General features: G+C 44.4%; 1 protein-coding gene across 6 annotated transcripts in view; it reads left to right on the top strand.

Moving 5' to 3' along the window:
• Nucleotides 1-16,912, top strand: part of TFAP2B (transcription factor AP-2 beta) — a 29,627-nt gene extending 12,715 nt beyond the window's left edge. For 2 of the 6 annotated variants that reach the window (XM_074333059.2, XM_074333061.2), the window contains 5 exons: nucleotides 5,212-5,431; nucleotides 7,090-7,208; nucleotides 9,365-9,506; nucleotides 12,383-12,642; nucleotides 14,958-16,912. In XM_074333059.2, the coding sequence (XP_074189160.1) occupies nucleotides 5,212-5,431; nucleotides 7,090-7,208; nucleotides 9,365-9,506; nucleotides 12,383-12,642; nucleotides 14,958-14,980 (764 nt within the window). In that variant the 3' untranslated portion in view covers nucleotides 14,981-16,912. Of the gene's footprint in view, nucleotides 1-5,211; nucleotides 5,432-7,089; nucleotides 7,209-9,364; nucleotides 9,507-12,382 lie in introns of all 6 variants that reach the window. The other 4 variants (XM_019734785.3, XM_019734786.3, XM_019734783.3 and 1 more) reach the window with 3 other exon arrangements.
• Nucleotides 16,913-17,323: the final 411 nt, after the last annotated feature.

Raw genomic sequence — 17,323 nt, 5'->3', positions numbered from 1 at the left:
ATTCTACCTCGTTAATAAAAGTGCCCCAACTGGCCCAAGTTTGGGAGTCTCTGACTCTGTGTTTATGAAGCTAGAAGATTTAGGTATAAAGGATCTCTCTCTCTCTCTCATTATGAAAAGACCCCCTTCTAAAATTTAACCAGTCCAATTTTTCATCCGTGTTGATATCACCCCATAGATTATAGGCTAGCTCTCTTGTTATGTTTGCTATCTGGGCTTAGCTGACATATCTGAAGTAATTTAGTTAAGAGGAAATGAGTTGTTCCCAGTAGAGAGAGCAAACGAGTGGAGTGAAGGTAGCCAGCGTGATAAATGGCTCTTTCATTTGAAGATCTCCAGAGCTCGTTTACGGCTAATTTTCTGTATTGGCCCCCTTTGAGCTATTAATGCAATCGGCAGGGACCGTGGCCCCTCTCCTCTTAGCTGCCCCATTAGAGCTCCCATTAAGCTGCGGAGTCTCAACTCCATGGCAGGAGTGGGGGGAGTAATGAAAGGTGCTTTTTAAACCCTCCTAATCTAAACTGGCAGAGGGTGGTTAATACGATTTGAAGGGGGCTGGTCAATGAGCAATCAATAAAGTAATAATGAGAAGGATTCGGTACATTAACAGTCTAAAAATCCAACGAGACATTAAAAAATCATTCTTAACTCTCAGTTCCATTAAGATTGGGAATCTGGGTTGGGGGAGGGGGCAGGGTGGTGCCCAACTAATATAAACGATCACTGCCAACATCCTACAGCCAAACTTTAGAAAGGGTCACCTAGGCTTTAAGAAAAATTTTTTGGTGCAATCAGAGGCCAATATGCAATTGGTTTGACACTTTAGGCAGCAGGAAAAAAATGCTGGGATTTCTTGGAAAGACTAGCGTGGCTGGAGTCCAAGGTTCAAATGTTGTGACTGTGGGGCGTTTTTATTGGTCTTAGGGATATCCTATTTGGTTAGTTTCAGTTCAACCACCGTTCTCTCTCACTTTTTTTCCGTTAGTTCTGGCCCCTTCCCCACATAAACACTTTGATTGGTGTGGATTTTCTTTGGGGTGGAGGAGAATAAAGAATTTGCCAATTTCAATTACAATGGGTTCTGTTGGGAGTTTTCCTTCTGACTTAAGAAGCGAAAAGCTCCGAGAGTCTGTCGGAGCCTCTAAAACAGTATGAGTTTCCTCTCAAACAAAAAGGTTCGCCTTTCCAGAACTGACTTGGATCCCAATAAGTATTTATTCAACTAGGAATCCTGAGCTACATTCCCGCCACCCAGAGAGTAATCAGAGTTCATAGAATTTCAAAGCTGGAAAGGTTAGACACTCTTTTTCAACACCCCCACCACCCCTACCTCCAGTATGGAAATTCAGACAGACAAAAGATAAAGGACTTTTTCAAGGTCCCACACGTCAAGTAAGTGGTGGGACCAACTCAGTTTCCAGCCTCTTAGATTTTGACCCTAAAGGATGCCAACACTGGGTGTTTGTAGGTTTTTTTTTTTTTAATATTCCAGCTTTCTTTGTGGGAATCCTTTTATTTTTCTTTCCAGAATTTCAGTGCCCACATTCATGCACTTGTTATATATACATGTGGAATAAAATTTAGCCCTCAGATAGATTAGAAACAATGCAAGTATGAGGAAAAGGGCGCTCTACTGGTAAGAAGTAATTATTTCAAGCAATGATCAGCTTCATGGTGGCTTCCCAGTATTGTTTACATATTTAAGTCCGAGTACCTTTCAGAGGGATTTACCCTTGAACCTATTTCTTCCCTTCTCCCCCACCAGGAGCTCAGATTCACAGAGGGACTGTTTCCAGTCCAACACAAAGATCTCAAAGCTACAATTTCACACTTAACTTTAAAGAATACAGATTCAGAGCTAGCCTATTGACACTTGGGCTCTATATTGTTCACTAATGAATCATAGTTTCTGTAATCAGTTTTCTTTCCTCTTTCTGAAACAAAACTCCAGTCACTGTACTGAAATATTGATCGGGGAGTTTAAACCTTTTAGTCTTCTCTCTAAAATAATGCAAGGAAAAAGAGAGGTGGGAAGCAAGTATTGTGGGTGTTACATCCAGAAGTTGGCCATCCAACAGAGATCTGAAGGGAAAAAACCATCCAGTTTTAATATATGCACAGAAAATTGTAAACATGTAAAGAACTGAAAGCTTCACGCTGAGTTTTGCTATGCTCCATTTCCTTACCATTTCCTGCTGTCGCTTTAAACCTATCTTAGTCATCTCTGGCTTCCTTGAGCAGGAACAGTGTGCTCATAATTACTAACAAATCAACCGAGGCCCTGTTGCTCTCTGAGTTTATTGATAAACTGGAGGAAAGCAGAAGGGAAAAGACGGAAAAAATAAAATATGGGGTTAATCAGCTGAGCTAAGCAGGTGTGAGAATGGAGAAGGTAGCTGATATCAATACTGTGGACTTAAAGGAAAGTTGGGACAAGAAATGTGTAGGCTCTAGTCTAGGGGACCGATGCTAAGATCAGGATGGAAGAGAGCTTTATAACCTGAGGATGAGAGAGTAGAGGGTAGGAATATGATACTTAAATTTAGAAAAGGAAATACAATCTGAAGCATGCCTGTTCAAATAGTCTTCATCTATGGAGGAAAAAAACACACAACAACACCCCCCCCCCCCATACACACACACACACAGCAGTGTGCTGACAGAAGCTGACTGGATTGGTGATATTTAGGTGATAATGTGTATGCAGAAAGGAAGGTACAGCCCGTGGGAGGGAGCAATATACATTCCCCAAAGGAAATAGCTCTTGTCAGGTAAATCAGGCAATTAACAATAGTGAAATTAGAGGGCAGGTTATAAAGTGTCTCTAAAGGCCTGGCTTTTTAAGAGATTTGGCCTCTGGGACTGAGAGAAGCAGGTAAAATTCCAGTCCTCAGGACATGCTCAGTTATCCAGCATGGGAAATGGGAACTGAACTTACTATTTGCAGCTTAGTGGGGTTTTTTTCTGTTAAAATATATTTCCTAAGTAGTATTTATATATATAAATGTTGTTGAGTATCAAAGATGAGATTTTTATACAATTTATTTCTACGGTTCCTGCCATGTTAAAATTACAAAGGGCCATTTATATTTTGGGGAAAAACTTTCCAAGGTCATCTAATGTCTATTCTATGATCATCAATTATTTGTTTATAGTGCTTGAATATGAATCTGAAATATGGAAATTAGGACTGCTGTGAGGAATAAGATAGTTTAAAACAGATGTGGATATTGTATAAGAATTAAATGATAGGTGTTCCCACTCCAATTACTGTCTATAAAGTGAATTTAACTTCATCTTTTACTCAAATTTAATTAATACCCACATTCTAACTTTTTATTGGTTCATTCTCAAATGGGAAGCAGCTTCACTGATGAGAATATGATGAGGAGAATGAGAAAGAAGCAGCCCCCTCTGTAACTCACCACCACCACGTCAGTGCAGAAGATCCACTCTGTTACCTAATATCATTCATCTCTGCCCTGGAATAAGGTCTTGGACTCTGTGGACAGAGCCTGAAGTCCTAAAATGTCTACTAAGCAGTAGCAAAAGGGAACGCTTCAGTCTCCCCTTCCACTCCCCTAGGAAAGCCCTTTTCTGCAAGGTGTTTGTAAAGGGCCGAATGCAATTCATAGTAAATAAAAGATATGGGACCTAACTGGCTTTTAGGAGTCTCTGAAGAATTGTGGAGTCTGCATGCTAGAATCTGTGGTACAGAGAATAAGCTGTTACAAAAATACTCAGTGTTGGTTACCCTGTCCTATACAAGGGAGATTATGCAACTTGTTTGACAATATAGGGTTCTATATTCCAGATGGTAGAAAGAGCATATCTTTCTGCTACCAGGATTACAGGGTGAGACAGAATCTTTATTAAAGTGGGGAAATGGAAGCCTCCTTTTTCATGCCAGATACACGTTTCAATAAATCCCCTCTACTGGTGATCAACAATTACTGTTTGAAGATTTGGGGGCTTCATTTTCCAATGGAAGATGCTAAGGTGTAGGGCAAGTCAGGAGAAGTTGCCTGCCCAGTGCCTTCTAGAGCCTGCAGGAAAAAAAAAAGGGGGGGGGGCATTAGCAGCGTAGACGTCCAAGGGAGCAAGACTGCCAAGGAACTGGGAGGTTGACTATTCACTGTTCCTCATTCCCATCTTTATGGTTCTACTGAGCCCTGCCTCTTCCTGAGGTGCAGATGACACTGAAACACAATTAAACAAAAATACAGGCTGGAGAGAATGAGTGCGCCTTGGTAGCAGTGGCAACCAGCTGTCAGCTCTTATTAACTTCTGCATAAAACATACCTTGAGTGCGGTTTGTTATCAATTACTTGCCAAAATGAAACAACTGGGGCAAGGCAAGACCGCAGCTCATATGAATTAGAGTGATTGGTTGATTGATCAGGGCACCTGTTGTAAATCATAACTGCTGCAAACAATCACCAGCCGGTGCTTTACGTTAATTTGTAAACAAAATTCATGTCACTGAGAAATTGCTTTAACGGGAAAGGAGCATTTGGGTTCATTTCTAAGTGAATCCCTTATGATGTAAGAAAGAATGGGATCCACGTTAGAGAAACGAGAAGCTCTTTTGGGTCCAACTCCCCAGCTTAATAGAATTACTTGGCTGTTTTTGAGTACAGCATCTGATGGGGCCGACACTCCTGATCCTCTCCAGTGAGGACCATGATTTGAGTCCAACAGGAGAGGAGGGTGGAGTTCCCATAAAGACCATTGATGTTACCATTTTATATCATCCATAGCCATAATCACTTACAGGCTTCAGCACCAAATGTGATTATTATCTTCAGGAAACACATGAGGAAGCTAAGATTCAGAGAGGTTCAATGAAATGTCTAAGGTTACACAGCCAGAATGTGATGGAATGGGATTTGCAGGGTTTCATATACAACACAATCCAAATCTTGGTTGCATGTTTATTGATTCGTTGTAGTGAGCAGGCCTGTGGCAAGCGACATTCATATGTCTACACACATGGGGTAAATTTCCAGAGAAGTGATGCCTTTTCCATTTGTTTGTACACAGTGCTCTGAACGCACCGCAGCCCCACTGGAACAAACACTTCCTCCTCCAGCTTTCCACTTGGCGCCTGTCCTGTGGCCTCGGCCCTGCGCACGCACCGACACATTCTATCAGCCGGTCACCAGGATCGAAACCCGGTCACCTTTATGGCATATTTTTTTCTCTCTCTAGTTCCGGTTCCTCCCAAATCTGTGACTTCTCTGATGATGAATAAAGATGGCTTCCTTGGAGGCATGTCCGTCAACACTGGCGAGGTGTTTTGCTCGGTCCCAGGCCGTTTGTCTCTGCTCAGTTCAACTTCAAAGTACAAAGTAACTGTGGGGGAAGTTCAGAGACGGCTTTCACCCCCTGAATGCCTCAACGCGTCTCTCCTCGGCGGCGTCCTCAGAAGGTAAACCGCTACCCCCACCCAAGCAGTATTTACGGGGTGGGGGAAGGGTTCGCGTGGAAACCTATGTGAAGCTGACGCGGTTGCCTAGCAACCGGGCGGCTGGACCGCAGAGCAAGCGGGGAGCCGCGGCCGCCACGTGCTCAGGACCGCGTGCAAACACCGCCCCGCCGGACCCACGCGCAGCAGGCTGGCACCTCCTCTCACACCGGTGCTGCGATCCTGGGAACCTTACCCTTTTCCAGCCCTGTGCCCAGCGTACTGCTCCCTCCTACCCCCAGCACACTTACAGGGTACTCAGTTGCTTGAGTGCGACCTGGAAACTATCTATACACACTTGTCTAAAACAGAAGTTTCACCAAGTAACCCCCTTCGTACCTGACGTGTACTCCGTGTACTATTTTGTTTGAAAATGCATTTGGTGGCTGAGTTGTTCACAACCCACTAATGCTTTGACCCTCACAGTTTGAAAAACTCTGTTCTAGACTGTGACCTCCTTTCTTCAAGTAACACCATCTCCAATAATAACGATACCTCTTTAGAATTATTAATAGTTCCTTGGAGCCGTTCAGACGCTCCCCAGTATTGGAGGAAGATAAGCCACAGACTCCTTGTGGAAAATGGGGTAGGGATGGCTTTTATCTTAAGATTTAAAGTCTCCCCCAAAGTCCCTGCCAATGCCTGAACCCTTTGGTAGTGTCCCTGATATGAAGGTGACATTGCATGAAATGAACTTTCCAAGTTAGCCCATTTGGGGGGTTGAAAATCCCCTTCTTTCCTAAAGTGGCTGTGTGAACAAATACAGCAAGAGAGGTCAGAGTAACTGGGTTTTTTCTTGTATTTTTGCCCAGACCTTAGCACATACAGGGAGCATCTTGGGAGGGTGTGACCCAGGGACTTTTCTCACTTTGAATCCTCTTAGCTCTACTTTGGTTCAGTTTTCAAGTGAGTTCTGTGAACCCCAGCCTGTGGACGTTTCAGTCACCCCCAGGCATTGAGCGTGTATGTATAAAACCTGCTATGAGATTAAGTGAGATAATCAATATAAAGTGCTTATCACATAACTAAACTCCCTAAAGTGTTAGTTTTACTGCTATTATGATTACCATCATCATTAGTTTCATGTTTCAGCCTTCCTTCCCCTTTAACCCAACTCCATATTACAAGGACTCTTGACCCCTTCCCTGCAAAGCCCACCTGTTTCAGCTAGTGCCTTCTCCTCTCTGAACCACGCAGTTCTTTCCTGTTTTCTGCAGGGTTGTGCTTGCCCAGTTTCTGCTCACCTAACAGGTTCCATGACAAGGAAAGAGCGTGTGTGTGTGTGTGTGTGTGTGTGTGTGTGTGTGTGTGTGTGTGTGTGTGTGTGTAACTTCTACCTTCCCTAGACCCACAACCTACACCCTAATTATTCCCATCTGGTATGATTTCTTTTCTCACGAGATAAAAAAAGAAATGACTCTTTTTTTTTAATGCTCTGTATTGCAGAAATTAAGCAAACCTCAGCAAACTATCAGCAAATAACCAAAAGGAAGGGGGGGCGGGAATGTGCTAACCTCAAGTTAAAACTTCTTCAAGCTCCACTGGGCTTTAGATTGCTAAGTCTAAACTTTGTTTCAGGAACACTCTGAGGTTAATCAGAATGTTAATTCTTGCAATTTCAGAGCCAAATCGAAAAATGGGGGGAGATCTTTGCGAGAAAGGCTAGAAAAAATCGGTTTGAATTTACCCGCGGGCAGGCGCAAAGCAGCAAATGTCACGTTACTCACCTCCCTGGTGGAAGGTAAGCAAGACGGTGTGGCCATTTCACGAAGTGGCTGAGCTTAACTATCAGCGGAAGGCTGACATTTTACACATTTCATGATTAACTGGAAATCATTGCAATTGTTGTGCCCTTATGAGTGGATGTCAAGCGACTGCCTGAGAGAAGTTCAAAGGTCTTTTTACTTAGAGGGAGCCAGCAATTGTAGAGAGGCCAGGGGACGTGTATGAGGGTCCCTATGCTGTGAAAAGTGCTCAGATACAGCCTCCAAGTCAGTGCAAGGGTCACCTCTGCCACCAGGTGTAGGACACAGGATCTTAAACACCCTCTGTATGAACTCTTGCAAGAGTAATTGTAAGCAGCAATCCATTCTGTATCCCTTCTCCTTCCCAGATTTTACCTCTGAATCAGTAGTAGAAAACACATTGTCTATTTATGAAACTATTATTATATTAAAAATCCCTAACGGTTATTTTAAAACTCATGTCCCGCCCAGGGCCCTATCTCCTGTTGATTACATGGGACTTATTGTTATTGAACTGTAGCTTGGTAAGGCCAAGGATGCCTAAGAGAAAATGGGTGGAGTGGGGGTGAGGAAACATGGAGAGGAGTCAGGTATAATCTTCAATGTAAGATTCGTCAGTTGTGAATTAGAAGGACATAATTACAACATGCACATTATAATTTGCTCATCATTTGGGGATGATATTTATGATATGTAATAAAGAGGGTCTTCTACAGTCTAGAACAAGAGGATCTCAGTTGAATTTGTGGGATGGGCAAAGGATAAGAAATACAGCCAGATGGTCCTCATGGGGGAAGTTGTAGAATCTTCTCTAGAGTCTAACAGGTAGCTTTTTTCTTCTGTTTTTCATGGGTGTAATATTATGACAGTCCTGTGGGGAGTTGGTTTTTGGAGGAGGGGACCTTAGAATATTTAAGCAGCAACCATAAAGTCATCACGTTTAGAGGGATTGCACTTTTCCAGCTTTAATGCAAGTTACCTGGCCAAACTTACCCTCCAGGGGCAGCAGTCACCAAATAGCCAGACCACACTTATTACTGGTTGACTCTTAGCCTGGGGCTTTTACGTTTTGCCCTTCAGGGAATTGCTAATATCACAATCCTCATTTTGAAAAGCAGTCAAGGTAATCTCAGCCCAAGACAGGGATTTGGGTGGAGAAGGGAGGAAACTGGAAATCTCACTGAAATTCCAATATTTGGTTGGCAGTTTTCCAGTTTTATGAATCGTTGTAAGCATCGTGTCTGAGATCTTTTGTTGTTACTATAATAATGCTGATTAAAAGTAAGACATGGTCCTTAAAAAATAATGTAGCTCTGAGATAATTCACCGTATTTCTTTTTTCATATTCAGGATCTTCCCTCAAACCCCTAAGGCTGTGCTTTAAAGGGTAATAATGCTTTATTCAAGAGGGGCTTCCACATAAGCTGAGGACTTTCTCAGATGTCCAGCTCCTGTGTCATCTTTGTGCGGTAGAAAGTCCTTAGGTAGGATGATGACTGGAACCTCTGAAGAGGAGAAACCTGAAACCTAACTAGCTGGAAACTGACAAGGAGAATAAATATTTCCTTGCTGGGTAGAAATATTCATTCCATGCATATTTTATACACATTCTTTAATATATGTGGACATATACACATATTGATTCATTTATATTTGTAGATATTAGTTATTAATAAGAGAGTTTTCCTAATTAGAGGAAGATTACAAAAGATAACAGAAAAGACAGGAAAACTTTAACATTTAAAGCGAATATAGCAGATGCTACTAAGAAGAGGGGAATCTGGCTTGAATATTCAGCCTACTGTCTAGATGCATTTGTAAAGTGTCTCCAGAATATGTCGGCCGAGTTTCCCCTTAAGACAAAGCATGGAGTGTGGGAAGACCTGAAGCTATCCAGGGAATGTCTAGGAGGATTTGACTGAAAGAATGATCCGGGAGAGGCTGGAAAGAGCTGCGGGAGCAAAGTTTGTTTTGTCCATTTTAATTACAGCCTGAAAATCATTTTTACTTAGGGCATCTGCCTCACCTTTGCTTTTGCCTCTGAACAGCTGGCCTCTTCTGTAAATGACAAGAGTTGACCAGGGTGTATCTCCTGCTCTGGGATGATTAGGGACTCGGTGCTGATTATTAACCTCTGCTGCTGTCTTTTCAGGAGAAGCTGTTCACTTAGCTCGGGATTTTGGATACATCTGCGAAACAGAGTTTCCTGCCAAAGCTGTTTCTGAGTATTTGAACCGGCAGCACACGGACCCCAGTGACCTGCATTCCCGAAAGAATATGCTGCTGGCCACCAAGTGAGTGTCCCAAACCCTGGGTTTCATCCCTGATTCCTACCCTGCTGACCCACCTGGCTTGGGAGGAAATGGTGCGGAGCAAAATGCAGACTTCTTCAGGGGCAGAAGTAGCATTTGCAACCTGCTCATTGCTGGCTAGAAAGCCCTCCCTGCTCTGCCAGCTGTCCCTCTTCTCCCCACCCTCCCCACCCACCCCCTAGAATAGATTATAGATTGTGGGTTTGTCTCTGTCTCTTGTCTATTTCGAACTTTGGTGGCCCGGGGTGGGGTGGAAAATGGCTTTATGAATCTGAATCCAAGCTTTTTACAGTTCTCTTCCCAAACCTGGGGATGCCAGACATATCTTTTCCAGGTGGCTGGCTCCTTGTTCCAGTTCTTCCCTGGATTCCTAAATGTCTATTTCTGCCAGACTTTCACCTCTCCCTGTCATAGCCACACAGCCACGTGTGCTGCTCCGGGTGTCTATATGTCACCCACGTGTGCCCATCTCCACCCGCAGCCCTAATTACTTTCTTTCCAACGTTGCTGTTTGGCATCTTCCACAGACGTAAAATTTACTACAACTCCAGAGGGGAAAATAGTAAATCTCTGGCTAAATTTAGGTCTAGAGCTCATTTGAACTTTTACAGTGGGTTTTCTATTTATTTGATTTACTCCTGTCTTTGGCTTCCGTGTCATATTGTTGGTGTTTTATGGCCGGCTCAGGCCTGCAGTGGGCGGCGCTGCGTGCGCCCGCACGTTTCTCTCGCAGGCGCGGCCCAAACAGCGGCGCTCATTTATTTAGTGCTCGAGGACGCGGTTTGTTCCGTTGACAGCGTAATTTAAAGAAATATATGGAAGGCTGAAAAATCATTTGCTCAAATTTGTCCAGATGTTTTTGAGACGTGATTGGAATTTGATTGCCCCTTTCCGCAGGGTCAAAAAATATTAATGTCCCAGAACTTTAATTGCTTACAGACCTTGGTTTGGGCTTTGAAGATTTAAAATGTTTGACTCTTTAAGCATTTGTTCTCTCCAGTTCAGAATTTCCTTTTTGGCACTTCGGTAATGAGTACAAACTTAAGGAAAGACTTTAACCATCTCTTCCAACAATCAAATCCTGGCACCTACCCTCTTTTTAGAAGGTTTTCTTAACAACTAACAATATAATAGATCTTTGTCAGTAAATTGCCCTCCTTCCCCTTGCCCTGGTGTCTGGTGGCAGGAGATCAGTTGGTGCTTTATAAAAGAATAAAGGTACTTTGGGGGAAAAAATAAAACCAAATTCTGTAAATTAGATAACAGGACTCCACAAAGGACTCTGGCATTTCCCGAAGGAATGCTTGTAACTTCCCCCCTTGAAGCCTTGTGATTTCTCTTAGGCCAGCACTTCTTAACTTGGTGTGAGTATCAGAATCATATGGGGAGCTTTACAGATATTTATTCCTGGACCTATCCTCAAGGAATTGGAATCAGTGAGGGTGGAGGCCAGGATATGTGCATTTGAACCCCACAGATGATTCTGAGGAACCTTTGGCTTAAGGACTGCCTATTGAAGTCATATAACTGTTACCTGTTTCTTCCTGGGTGTGAGGAGATATGTATGCATTTCGAATGGAGAAACCAGTAGAGAAGGTAGAGAGAGGATGCCTGTTTGTGTTCCCTACCCACCAGCCTTAAAAACAAAAACCTGTCAGCTGCTGCACGTGGGGGGAGGAGGTATTTACCATGTAGTTTAGCCATTACTCCTGGGAGTAATCCCCTGGGAAAGGATGCCTGAGGGTCACACACACTGGCCTCCAGATACCTGTCCTGTTTACCTGTTGGCCAGCCCAGATGTCTACAAATGTCAGGCCATCCCCAAATGACCTAGGACTGGAATTTCATAGTTTTCGTTTCTCACCACCCACCACAGACAGGGTAGAGGCAGGCTGAGTGGGTAAGTCTAGTCTGAAAGTCTGGGATGGCCTCTGACTGCCTGCAGAGCCAAGCCATTGGCCCTTCCGGGCTAAAATCCTCCTGTCCACCTCTATATTAAAAAATTCTCAAATAAGCTCAATCCATAGTTAGGCCCATAGGATTCCTAAGGCTGGGAGATTTCTCTAAATTGTAGGTGCCTTGAGGAAATAATAATAAAAAAAACCTTCAACAAATAAAAATCTACCCTCCCCAGTGTCTTAACCATCTACCTTTAGGTTTTATTTAAACAATGTAGGAATCCTTTTATATTGACAACAATCCTGTTGTACAAAGATTTTTCAGTGGCCTACACTTGAAAGAAAAAAATAAGGGGTGGGGTGGGGTGGAGAAAAGCCTCCCTTCCGAAATACTGCAGGTAAACAGATTTTTGCCTTGAATGAAATCAGCATTCTCCTCTGTAATAAACAGTTGCTTGCCCTGGGCCATGCAAGGCTCCAGCAATCTGCTCCTGTGCCAGGGACAGGCTTGTGGCCGAGGGGCCTAAATCTTTCAGGGCTTTTTGAGCTTGATCACCAAGAGGTTGGAGAGGCAGGAGGGAGGAGGGGAAAAGGGCTTTTAAAAGAACTGCCAGGTAAGAGCTAAACATTACTGAATATTCAAAAATCAAACGTTAAAGCCTAGTGGATTTCCCAAAGCAGATTTTAAGCGGTCAGAAAGAAGGGGGAAAGACTGGAAGGGGGAAAAGGCCAGGCTTTGGGATGGAAGGGATGCATAACCTCCCCACCCCTGCTTTTCTTCCAGTCCCAGCTGCTCTAGAAGGGCGAGCGCTGAGAAAGGAAACAGAGCGGAATCGCTCACATTATACTCGCTCTTCGGCTCTACAGTGACTGGGTGCCTCTGGGCTTGTGTGAGCGTCTTCTTTCTAATGCCAATGCCACTAAGGATGAGTTTATTATTCCTCTCACACCCTTTTGCAGGCAACTCTGTAAAGAATTTACGGATCTGCTGGCCCAGGACCGGACGCCGATCGGGAACAGCCGGCCCAGCCCCATCCTGGAGCCCGGAATCCAGAGCTGCCTCACGCACTTCAGCCTCATCACGCACGGCTTCGGCGCCCCGGCCATTTGCGCCGCGCTCACGGCCCTGCAGAACTATCTCACCGAAGCGCTCAAAGGCATGGACAAGATGTTCTTGAACAACACCACCACTAACAGGCACACGTCTGGGGAAGGCCCAGGTAGTAAAACTGGCGACAAGGAGGAGAAACACAGGAAATGAAAAATTAAAAAAAGAAAAATGTTTTAAATACAAAAGGAAAACAGAAAAAAAATTAATTTTAGCTTTAAAATATTGGATTGGCTTTGGAAGAATTATATTAGGTAGAATACACATACAATCAAAATTAAAACAAAAAAGCTAAGTAACTTAAAAACTGAGGCATACAACGGAGCAACAATATCGGTTCTCAGTGTCTATTTCAAGATACACTTGGAGACAACCGTCCGGATTTTCCACTTCGGTTCTTTCGAGCTTAGTAATACTGATAATAAAAGAAAACCATGTTTTCCCCCCTCATTTGGAAAATAAAACATAAGACTAAACATGAAAAAAACGCTAACTTATTTGAAGAAAATCGGAGAAACTGTTGCTGTCAGTGCTTTGACAGCTGGTTGACTGAGACGCACGAACTTCTTAATTTTTAATATTTTTTTAGGAAACTGCCTCGCAGTCCCCGCCCTTCCCCCTCAACTCATCTCTCTCCCAACCACCCTTTTCTACGTTGCCCTCCCTTCCTCAAGCTGTCACGGGAATCATCCGGGATGAACACGAGTGTGGTTAGCCCTTTTGCGTTGTGTTTCAATCCCCTCAGTCACCGCCCCCCCCCCCCCGCGCCCCGCCCAGTCCGGCCCTGCGTTTTAGACTCACCGGTGGCCAGCTCCCCAGCCGTTTGCGTACTTAGGGAGGGCGAGGGCGGGCGGGGCGGGAGGGCCGCGGAGGTGCAGGCGGTGGCTGCAACTTGCAGCTTTTGGCGTGGGCCGGCCGAGCAGAGGCTCCGGAGGCTGAGGAAAATCCGGACCAATACGTTGATTCAGACTCAATCATCAGTTCCTTTAAGAAATGTTACTAGTTCTCAGCCTTGCCAGCATCTGCATACAGAAAATCTTGCATTTGTTATAATTGTGTCATCTACCAATTTTAAGAACAATAGTAAAAAAAAAATATGAATACGTTGATTAGTATGTAATTCCTTCGGAGGGGTATGTACCATTTCATTCTCTTCTGTTTTCCAAAGCTTTGCCCGCATGGTTTATGAGCTTCTTCAAAGAGGACTGGGGCTTCCTACACAATCTATAAGGTACAGAGAAAAAAAAATCCGATCCCTTTTTAATCAAAGCCTGTGTGTCAGAATTCTGCAGGTGCACTTCTTTAAAGAAGCTCAAAGAGAATGATTTAGAAAGTGGCCAATAAGAGACTGAAGCAGCTTTGAGTCTAGTCGCTAACAAATAACACGGAATTCTGGGGGACGGTGGAGCTGCAAACTGAATTTTAGGGGAGAAGAGTAAGGGTTCTTGGAGCCCAGCATTATAACAACATTGCCCTGCCTTTAAAATGGATTTCTTGGGCCCTGGTGACAGCTGTTTTAGCGGGGAAAGAAGCAGCTTTGGGAGTGGTCGTGGGAAGGAGTGTGGTGCAAGCGCCCATGTTTCAGCAACAATTTGCTCGCTTACAAGATGCTTTATGAATGAGGCATTGTTTTCCCCTCCCAGACGTGCACTTGTTTGGGCATATAATGGTAAAATAATGCAAAGTGAAAGGAGATGTATTTCAGCTTTGAATTTTACTGTCTGGATACATTGGGACTATTCCCAGTGGATAAAGTTTTATGCGTTTAATATCTCTCACTTCTGGCAGCCCCGGCTCCTTCCTCGGGCTTCATCTGAGCATTATCAGGAAATAAGATCTGGAACCCATTGTCTCCACCCTCTCAAAAGCAGTGGGAAATCCCCTGGGGGGGGGGGTGAGCTAGGTCTCTAAATTTAGTATCGATACCCAGCACCTCTTTATACAAAGTAGACGTTAGGACCTTTGCAACATCCCTTGGAGATAAAGATCCAGATGTCTTTGCAGGATTTACAGTTAGGACCCCTTGGGACTCTCAGTTCTGCCGCCTGGATGGGTCTTGGTCTTGGGGGAAGGTTGGAGGGCAGGGTTTAGGAACCTGCTGTGAGGTTTGCGCTGACATTTTTATAAGGGAAGGAGAGTGCTGGTTTAATCACTAGGAGGGCCAAAGCAACGGTTAAAGTCACACCCCAAGCCCATCTACCGCCAGTGCCTCTGGGGGCCTCTGGGTGTGTGGGGCTCAGCCCTAGACGAGTTGAAGGAGTACCAAGGCCGGGAATTAAACCTTATGAACAGTGTAGACACTTCACCTCTCCCCAGCTCAGAAGCCTGCGCCTTTGTCCAAGCGCGTGGCCGCTTGCATTAGATGTGTTCTGATTGCAAAAGACCGGGAGAAACCACACTGAAAACCGTCGTCTCCTTTCCTTGCAGGGCAACGCGCCCCACGCGTGTGACGTGCGAGAGACGCGATGGACGCGCCTTGCTCTTACTGTGCAGGGCCTGAGAGCGTGTGGGCCAATCGCGCCCAGTCGTGTTGAGGACATAGAATCAGCCGCTGGAGGGGCCGCGGGCCGCGTGGGCCCTTCCCGCTCTCGGTCTCATCTTAAGGGCTAAAGGGACCGAGAAAGCCCCATTCTCCAGTAGGTAATGGGGCGGCGCCCGGAGGGCTGCAGGCGGGGAGGGGTCTCAGCCCTGCCTAGGCCCTTTGCTACCAGCGGCCATTCCCGGGCCTGCTCCCGGAGGGCGAGTGGCCTAGAAATATCCGGGGAATCGGAAGCTTTCCCCGCCTTTACCAGGACGAAAACTCTCCATCCTCACGCTCCTAAAGACGGGTGATGGGATAGGAATTCTTACTTGGCTAAGCAGGTTACCTCTGTCGCCCTTCGCCCTCATTCGTGCGTCCCTCCCACACCCCAGCTAAGTAGAGCCCTGGCGCGCGTCTCCTCCCTCCCACCACCCTCCCCGCGTGGAGAGAGCCCGCTGCCCCCTCCCTCCCTCACTTCTCCTTTAATGTACGACCCCCGCCCTTTTGCTTTCGTTAGCCAGGCCCGCTACATTTACCTGATAATTGAGTTATTAAAAGATTTGGTTTCCTTGGACCCATAAATCAATAAACAGTCGGATTAACGCAAGAGTTTGCCTTTTAAGTCAAGGGAAACGTTTAAAGCAAGCCTTTTGGAGCTTTGTTTTCAAACCAAACAGGTGAGTTGCAGATCTCCCCCCCAACCCTACACTCTTTAGACAATTTATCATGCCGCTTGCCCCCTCCTAAATGCTGGGTCCCAAACCAAAATAGCTCAAGTAGAAAGGAGGAGTCGGGATGTGGCGGCCGCTGCCCTCACACTTTCCACTTTGCAAGTTCCTTTGGAGGTTCTAAAAGTCTCCTGGCCATTGTCTGTCCAACACTGCCTCTTCCTACAAGTTCTGTGGGTCTCAGGGGAGATAAAAACAAAGGCTATTCCGGGTGCGGATTCCATCTCAAAGTGATATTTAACTTCTCCCTCCAACCCGGAAGGTAACCCTCCCCCCAATTATCTTGCGTTTTCTTTCCTTCTTCTCTTGCTCCACATTCTTAGCTTTCTCCACCCCCCGCATAAAGAACCGAAGAAGCTTTTCAAAGATCTGGCTGTTTTATTTTCTTTGGACAAGGAAACCACTTTCTCTCAAGCAATTATTTCATATCCTAAGAAAACTTTGGTCGAATGGAAAACCTGAAACCCCGAACTTACCTACACACCGTTCCTCCAGTACAAAGCCTTACTTAAAAGGGCAACTCGTTCCTACTTGAGTGTTTATAGAGAATTTGTCATCACATCTGATATTCTGTATGCGTAATACATTATATGGAAAGGAAATAACCTTAAACCAGCTGATGTTGCCTCAAGAGTCCAAACAGTGTTTCCCCTCCTATGCGGACGTATGTTAAATTATGGGGGAGGGGAGAGAAGAAATATCAAAATTCGTTTTGTTTTCTTTTAAAGGTGGAATGAACGCTATTCTTTAAATGCCAAAATCGACTTCTCTGTTGAGTTGGTCTCTAATTCACTAATACTGTTTTTGCCACACAATCGAAAAATACCAATCTATTGACTCTTCAGGAGAAGAGCTCTGGAGGGTAACCATGTTAAGTTTGTATATATTTATTTATGCTTAATTTAACGGGAATGTGTAAATATGGCGAGCAAGTAGTTTGGGATTATTTATCTGTGAATCTATACCTCTGTGAATGGGTGGTAAAAAAAAAAAAAAACCGGCTTGACCCTAGGTAGAATCCTATCTGAATTTTTCTGTTCTTTATAGACAAGCTGTTATGGTAATGGGTAGAAATTGGTTTATTGTCCAGTGTTGATCTGATTTACATAAATAAAAAGATTGTTGTGTTTTCATCTTCAGTTTCTTGAATATGGATATTGTTTATTTCTACAGGCAGGGAAAAAAAACAAACAAGTATAGCCAAGAAGTTTTTTTCTTTTTGACCCCCTCACCAAAACACAATGTTTTTGTTACATCATAAATACAATAAATTTTGCTTCTCAGAAAAACGGACACTTGTTTTCACAAGGAGGTGTATTTTAATTTTTTTAAAGATTCAAAATTGACACTCTTCTCACTTATTGCTAACCAGATTTGCAATAAAAGCTCATGTTAATGGTATCTCTTGGTTTATTTTGCCCTTTTGAAAAATGAGGCGTCAACTTCACTTCCCAGGTAACTGAAAGACTCCCTGTCCCAGTAACTAAAGGGCTCTGGGTCCAAGTCAAAGATGACGCTCCCCTCCCACTGCTAGTGGGATAGTG

This window comes from Rhinolophus sinicus, chromosome 2 (assembly GCF_057876585.1).
Source record: "Rhinolophus sinicus isolate RSI-liver-muscle chromosome 2, RSI-T2T, whole genome shotgun sequence".
Taxonomy (NCBI): domain Eukaryota; kingdom Metazoa; phylum Chordata; class Mammalia; order Chiroptera; family Rhinolophidae; genus Rhinolophus; species Rhinolophus sinicus.
The sequence above is the reverse complement of the archived record's forward strand: the minus strand, read 5'-3'. Positions and strand labels throughout refer to the sequence as shown.